General features: G+C 34.4%; 1 protein-coding gene across 1 annotated transcript in view; it reads left to right on the forward strand.

Annotated features, from left to right (window-relative positions):
* LOC140442896 (ATPase family AAA domain-containing protein 2B-like) overlaps window positions 1-5,413 on the forward strand; it is a 29,370-nt gene extending 23,957 nt beyond the window's left edge. Inside the window, exons 12-13 of the mRNA XM_072533855.1 lie at window positions 775-923; window positions 5,244-5,413. Coding sequence (XP_072389956.1) covers window positions 775-923; window positions 5,244-5,303 — 209 coding nt within the window. The 3' untranslated portion in view covers window positions 5,304-5,413. The remainder of the gene's footprint in view (window positions 1-774; window positions 924-5,243) is intronic.
* Window positions 5,414-8,656: the final 3,243 nt, after the last annotated feature.

Here is an 8,656-nt window from a genome sequence, read left to right on the forward strand (position 1 = left end):
TTACGAACCAAACATAGGGTTACAGATTTCATAGAGAGGACATGCAAATTGATCAAAAATCAGGTAAGTAAAGCAGAGGAAAACTATCTACATGGTGGCAAAATCTTCTGAGAACGATAGGCAAAAACTAGTTACATAAAGTTTAAAATCGAGAACTTTCAATACAAACAGAGAAGGTTTATATTAACCAATAGATTTAAAAGAACTTTGTTGGCTATCAAATGGGCTATACTAATTTTGTTGACGGCATCTCGGAAAATGGATGCAAAGGATCTGTTAAACTATTCCCTCAAGTTTCTAAGACATGACATTCTTCTTCAACTGGTTCTCTTCTTCCTTGTGTCATTAAATAAATGATTATTATATCTCTCTGGGTAACGCATAATATGGCCAAACTATTCCAGGTTGCGATTTTTAACTGTTCTGACCACTGCTGTAACTTTTTCAATCCGCTGCAAAACAACCTCGTTATGGACTTCATCTATCCAACTTATTCTTGGGATTCTCTGATACACCCAGATTTCAAAGGCTTTCAGTTTTCTGAGTAGTGTATCCGACATCTTTGGATCTCTGTACAACAACTTAAATACTAAATAGTGCTTCTCGGTTCCAAGGTTCCAAAGGTTTTTTATTTAAAAGAATGTTTATTTTTTAAGTAGTATGTGTATGTATTTCTATAAAGAACTCTGTAAGACTTAGTATAACTTCTAAAATAACAATTTTTTTTGGCACCCTGCACTTGCTACGTTTTGTATTATACTCGTAATTTTGTAGAAATTTATATGGAAAAAATTTATAACCTATGGAGACATGCGTCAACGGTGACATCAAAAAATATGGCGGTAGCTCAATTGGAACTTCTGTATGATGTTATTTCAACATGTATTGGAATTCATCAAAACTCAATAGATTCTTTACTTCAGGTAAGATTTAGTCAGTTATGTAAATATCGTATATCATCACATTGGTATAACATGTAGGGACGCGCTCTCTGACAGAGTAAGTATAAAAACTATTAACATTTCTTAGAAATAAGTTTGCTCAGTGCCATGACTCTTTAATAAAAAAATAATAAAATATTAATTAAAGAAAAACTTCATAACATTTGTCAAGAAATATTCAGGAACCGACATTAAGTCAAATCATAACCCACTGATATAAGGCAGTTAAAGACAGAACGCAAGAAAACGTCTTTTACAGAATGCTAACCGTGTTATTTTTTATATTATTCAGGTATATATGCACACAACAGATGCCCAGATTGACGACATTTATAACAACATTGAAAACGTCCTAAAGAAAAGCCCACAAAATGGGCCAATATATATTTTATCGTTGTCAGGTAGATGACATCTGTACTAATTTCTCCAAGGCATTTGATATGGTGAACCACGTTATCTTCTTCTTCATGTGCCTTGTCCGTTCCGAACGTTGGCAATCAACATGGCTATTCTGACTTTGTTTGCGGCAGATCTGAATAGTTCAGCAGATGACAATCCGAACCATTGCCGCAAGTTTTGGAGCCACGAGTGTCTTCTCCTCCCTGGACCCCTTCTGCTGTCTATTTTCCCTTGGACGATCAGTTGTAGTACTCTATATTTATTGTGTCTCATAACGTGACCCAAGTATTCCAACTTTCTTTTCTTTATACTTATTCCTACCTCTCTCTCTTTACCTATCCGGCGTAGTACCTCTTCGTTGGTCACGTGCTCAGTCCAGGATATACGTAATATACGTCGGTAAGCCCACATTTCGAAGGCCTCTACTTTTTTCATCAATGTTGCAGTCATTGTCCATGCCTCCATTCCATATAACAAAACCGGGAATACATAACATTTCAGAAGTCGAATTTTGAGAGGTAGGGTGAGGCTTTTAGAGGTGAAAATTTGCTTCATGTTAGTGAACGATGCTCTTGCCTTTTCTACTCTTATACGTATTTCCTTCGCTTGATCCCAATTTGAGTTAACTGTTGTTCCCAAGTAGATGTACGAATCCACGTGTTCAATTCTTTCATCGTCTAATATCAGTTGCTGTGGTGGTTGTTGGGTTTTGCTTACTAACATCCATTTGGTTTTTGTGATATTTAGTCTGAGTCCGTATAACCACGTTATATTAACTCTTAAACACCCAAGAGTGGCTAAAAAATGTCCACCGAATACGTATTTCCTTGTAACATACTTACTAGGTGTTCTAAAATTTTTCAAAAATTATTTAATGTTAAAAAGACGGCCCTTAATCAAATGTTAATTTGGTTCTACCGATATTTTTGAAAATAAAAGTAAAAGCTTAAGTTAAATGTCGGTGGGCACAAAATGTTCGTCATTGTTAAAACTTGTTACTAAAGGTATGCATATAATTTGTCGCTGGCAGGAATTTGTTTAAGAGTTGCCTCCCCTTTCAAACGAGTTGGACTCGTCTCTGTTAGAATTGCAATTGTCGCGCGCTTCTTGGGCTTTGCTTTTTTTTTTGCTTTGTAGGAATGCGTAGGAGCTGTTAGTGCTTGTTTATAGTTGTGCTAGGAAGCAGTGAACGCAATTGATTAAAAATAAGCAAGTATTTGTTAGAAAGCGAGTTGGAATTAGAAACAGGGAAGATACATAATAGTGCTAGTGATTCAAACATTGAGTATGACGATAATGATTCCGATGTAAGCGAAGCAGAAGATTGTATGATACCAGATTCCCACAACGAAGATTTTGAAATTAATGATTCTCAGAAAGGCAAATCGAATGTAACTCATGTGCATCAGTATGTGAGTAAAACAGGTAGAGCATATTTGGCTCATACGCCAAGAATTAGTAGACGATTGAAGCAGAACATCTTCCGAGAACTAGAAGGTCTTCGTAACGAAGGTATCGTTACATCTATTACAGAGTCACTTTTAAAATGTCTCGATGATGACATACTCGACGTAATTATCCACGATACTAATGAGGAGGATCAAAGGAAGAATGTGGAGAAAATCGACTTATCTGAATTACTGGAGTTTACTGGTATTTTAATTTTGATGAGTGTAAATGTGGATACTAAGCTGAACTGCCATGACTTGCGGTCAAAAGCATTGGGCAGGGCTATCTACGATGGTACCATAAGCAGAAACAGATTTGTAGATTTGTTAAAACTTTTACGATTTGATGATAGAGAAACAAAGGAAGAACCGCGAAAGAAAGATAAATTTGTACCACTTAGAAATATCTTTAAATTATTGAACGACACATTGCTAAGATACTTTACTCCAGGAGTGAATGTAGTTATTGATGAGATACTGTCCCTGTTTAGAGTAAGGTGTCTTTTTAAAGTTTTCACGAAAAGTAAACCAGGAAAGTATCGGATTCTTATTCTGATGTTAGCATATTATAAATCTCGTTGCGTTATAAAAATGGAGGTTTATTCTGGAAAGGTGGAAAGCACGACAATAGAGTCTAGAAGGACAAAAGGACAAAAGCGTCTAGTTGAAACAATAAAGAATAAAGGTCGCAACGTTACTACAGATACTTACAGTTACTACTTCCACAGGGTTAGCAGAAGTTACGCTTACTGTTTAATTTATATATTGAGCAGCCCTCCAAAATTGGAAAAACCACTGCCAGAGAATGGGAATCCCCATAGGAAATGACGTACTATTCTCCCTGAACTTTGCGGATGACCAAGTCGTCCTAACTCAAGATTCTTATGATATAGAATTTATTATAAAGCGTCTATACAGAGGATATGTAAAATGGGGGTCACAAGTCAGCATGAAGAAAACAGAATATTTAGTTATCAATTCAGATGCAAGGTTTGAAGTGTTGATAGACGAGTACGTGGAAATCAAACAGGTGAAAAAATTTAAATATATAGGTGCACTCATTGGTAAGAACGGCTTGGGGGAAAACCAAAACCGAAATTAAACACCGAATTAATCAAGGACGTAAAATTATAGGATCTCTGAACTCCTTATGGTGGGATCGCAACATTTCCAAAAGCAACAGAGAAAGAATAGGGCAAAACATGGTTGAATTAGTTCTTTGTTATGGTTCTGAAGTATGCACAATTAACGCAGACCTAGAGAGAAGATTGTTGGTAGTTGAAATGGATTATTTGAGAAGAAGTGCTAGAACATCACGGCAAGAAAAGAAGACCAACGAATCCATACGAAATAACGTGAATGTTCCAGAAACGGTCATTGACAGAATAGAATGAAGAGGTTCAAAATAATTTGGACACCTATTGAGAATGCCTGGTGAACGCTGACCCCAAAAACTTCACAAATGGAAGCTCTCTGGCAGAAGAAAAAGAGGTAGACCTCGACGCTCATGGAATGAATTAGAAGAGCGATGGAATCGAGAGGTTTGGAGAAGGAGCATGCCTTGGACCGGGAGGATTGGCGGAAGAGAACGGGAATATGGCGATAGTCGTTTCAAAATGTATTGTATTTACTACAAGTTGTGGATTAACGTCAAACGTCAATAAACTTATTTTAACCTTCAATCGTGGCGTATTCCCATTTAAATAGTAATTACTTTAAAATGCCACAAAAAATAGCTTCAGATCAATAGATAAGATCTAGATAAGAGAAGGGAGTGTTCTAAAAATGTCACCCTTACAGCGGCCATTCCACTTTCGGAGTACGGTACGTGCGACAGTCAACTGCGCACAAGTAAGAGAGGGTGGTTTTAGTTGGTAGGCAGGACAATAGATACCTGAATCGTTGGCAGTGCTATCTTTAGTACTTTAAACTAAACAAAAACCCAAATTTTAGGGACTCAAAATTGAGGTAGCATAAAAAAACCCCTCCCTAAGACAAATTCTGGGTGCGTCACTGGTTAAAAGACATATTTTTATGTAATTTTTGTTATTATTTATGCCGTATCTTTATAGTTATTGCTTCTACAAGTTTTTGCAGTTGTTCGCCATTGTTTAAATAAATTATCAACCAAATTTAATTTAGAAGGTCTTAAATGAGTTTTTTTATAACCTTTCAAAAAAATACAAATTAAATCTTTTTATTAGGAAAGAAATATTGAAAAAAAAATAAAAATAGTGGGTTTTGCTATAAAATCAATGTTTAAACAATGGCGGCATTATTTTAAACTGATACTTTTGACATAAATCCATATTTTCATACCAAAACATCAATGTTTTCAAGGATTCGTTCTGAAACAATTTACTTTACATTTTTTTATTGGATTATTAATAATATTAATAATATTCTTCACTAGTTGGATATTTTTATACTATTTAATATTTATATGTATTTTTAGAATTTGGAAAATGTTTTGAAACAAACTGAAATGTCCTACGAAGTTCAAGTTGATGATTAAAACTCGAAGAGTTTGTTAATCGTATTGTCAAATAACAAATATTGTGGAATGTTTTTTTGTACAATTTTGAAAATATGATCGACTATATTAATAAATATTTTGCGTAAATATCTTGAATGACTTTTAAATCAAAAAACACTCTTATAAGACAAAATTCAGTGGCATGTTACTACGTAGTTAGATCCAGAATCTCCAAAAGTTAAAATCATAAGAAAGCTGTATTTGCTGCGCAAATTTCGATATAGTGGAAAAAAAGGCTATACTTTGTCCAATTTAAATGAAAGACAATATTAGAAAATGTAAGAAATATAAGAGTTAGGTACCTGTTAACCTAAACCTGCTAAAAAAAATGTGAACTTTTAAATCTGTCGAAATGGCATACGCTGTATAAAATAAATAGTAATAATCATCATTGTTAAACCGGCTTAACAGCCGGTTTCCGAAAGGCTGATCATTATCAAAATTAGGTAATCTACTGTTAACAGTCGATTAAATGCATTTTGAGTTGCAGAAACATCGATCAAACTTCAATCACATAACACACATTAACTAATCTAACAAGCAAATAATCGATGATTAACAGCCTGTCAGAAGTTTTTTGGGTTTCCGAAACGCTAATTATCGTTTTATCTATGTCAAACTTCTGTCATACTAGCTTGTCAGGTAATCTGAGATTTTTGGACGATTAATCTTATAATCTTTTGTTATGTACGAATGGTTGTAAGTAAATAAAATAAAATCTTTGGTTACGTTGTAAGATACATAAACCTAAGGTGTTTTATAAAAAGCTGTTGTTTAGAAAAAACCCAAAAATATTGTTACAAAGGTTCAGTTTAAGAATTAAAGATGATAAATGACAAATTGGTAAACATTAACGAACGACACAAAATTATTAGTTAGTTAGGTTATGTTTGTTTGTTGATTTTCAGAATGCAGATTACACATAAACAGGAATGATGGTAAAGTGAAACAGCAACATTACTTTCTTAATTTAGAGCAAGATAAAGAACAATTCGTACAGAAATAATAAACGATTACAATCGATTCTACTGTTTCCATGTAAAATCGTATGTCAAATAATCTATAATCGGTGATCATGTAATTTTACCATAATTTTCGTTTCGGAAACCTGTCGCTTGTTATAACGATTGATCAAATTTGATACTTGATTACATGATTGGAGATTTGAATAACGTTTCGGAAACCGGCCGTTAGCCTCCTAATGTTTTATTTTGTATTTCTACCTATGATTAGGAGTGTAGCGACTTCTACGGTACACAAAAACAAATATGGAGATTCATAAGAAACCATGGATAGAAATGGCAGAATTAAAGAATACAATAACACACAAGCAAACGAATGGGAAATATACCTAACGGAACTGTTTAAAGAATTTAGACACGAAATAGAAATCAGTTGTCAGAGATAGCCATAAATTCAGTCAAAAATAGAAAGTCTCCAGGATCAGACGGAATAACCAACGAGCTTCTAAGGAGAAGAAACTATAACCCTAGAGATGACAAAACTTATACAAAAACTAATGTTGCACTGCAAGATACCAGACAAATGGAGAAACAGCATAATGATACCAATGTTCAAGAAAGAAGATAGAGAAGATCCCAACAATTATAAATGTTTAAATCAACTGAACATCGCACTTAAGCTTACCACAAAAGCCCTAACCAACAAAATCAATAAACTAACAACTTTATCAGATGAACAACAAGGATTCAGATCCGGAAGATCTTCCGTAGACGCAGTATATATACTAAGACAAATCACAGAAAGGCCATCGAATACAATAAACCAGCAAATCTATGTTTTATAGACCTGACAAATGCTTTCGATCGTATCAAAGTCGAAGACGTCTTACACCTACTGTATAAAAGAAACATCTTCTTCTTTTTCACTGGCTTTACAACTCGGGGTGAGTCTTCGCCGCATTCACTATTGCCCTCCATTCTTTACGATCTTACGCTTCTATTTCCCATTGTTGTACCTCAATTCTAGGTAAATCGGCTTCAACATCATCCTTCCATCTTTTTCTCGGTCGACCTACTGATCTTCTACCATCTGGTCTTTTAAAGAAACATACCAATCAATATTGTACAAACCATCGAAAATATCTACTTCCATAATCAAATACAGGCAAAGATAAATGGAAAACTAACACAGTGTATACCATTACAAAGCTGAGTCAGAGAGAGTGACTCGTTAAGCCCACTTCTCTTAAAATATAATAATGGACGAAATAATACAAGCAGTACGTAAAGGTCATGGTTACAGAATGGGGAACAAATAATTCCAAATATCATGTTATGCAGACGACTACACATTAATCGCCGAGACAGAAGACGAGCTCCAAAGTTGAACACACATCTTCAATACAACAGCCAAGACATACAATATGATAATATCAGCAGAAAAAACCAAATGTATGACAACACCTAATACCCACTACGATGTAAAATTGAAATTGATGGGAAAATAATAAAGCAAGAAGCAAGGTTTAGATATCTGGGAATAGATATACATAGTTACGGAGATGTAGAAGAGGAAGTACGACAACAAAGCTTAAAGGGAAGTAAAGCGACGGGATCTCTGGAAGAACAAATACCAATGACACAATCTGGAAGAACAAATACCTAAGACAAGAGACAAAAACAAGAATCTATAAAGTAGCAATTAGACCTATATTAACATACACGGCGGGTACAAGACATATAAAACGAGACGACTACTACAAACAATAGAGATGAAAATACTTCGACGAATATCAGGGAAAAGTCTGTTGGATAGGGAGACAAGCGAAAACACAAGAAGAGCATGCAATACAAAAGACATAAATGAATGGGTGAACAGAAACAGGAGTGGAACTAACACATCAGTAGAATGGCAGAAGATAGAATAGTACGAATAGCACGAGATAAGTCACCAAATGGACGAAGATGTATTGACAAACCAAGAATATGATGGTGCGATAATTTAAACAATTTAGGAGGCTAATATTGAAGAAGAAACAGGCTTTAAAGCCTACATACAAGAGGAAAGAAGAATAATGTAATATGACATTATAAAGTTGATTGTAAAACTATTAGTCTGTATTTCAGTACGTATTAATATAACCCTTAACTCCTAATAATTTTCGCTGAAGAATCAGCCAGTTAACTAATACAAATTTTTTGTTGACAACCCTGTATATCTACTTGAATTTTTGATTATTGACTGCGTTAGAATGTAATGCAGTAACCCTTAAAGAGAAAATTAGTAGCGCTCATGACCATATTAATAAAAAATATATTGGTCTACGAAATCTGTTAACAAAATTAGAAAATTAGAGCACGAGATGATTT

Source organism: Diabrotica undecimpunctata, chromosome 6 (assembly GCF_040954645.1).
Source record: "Diabrotica undecimpunctata isolate CICGRU chromosome 6, icDiaUnde3, whole genome shotgun sequence".
In the NCBI taxonomy this organism is placed as follows: Eukaryota; Metazoa; Arthropoda; class Insecta; order Coleoptera; family Chrysomelidae; genus Diabrotica; species Diabrotica undecimpunctata.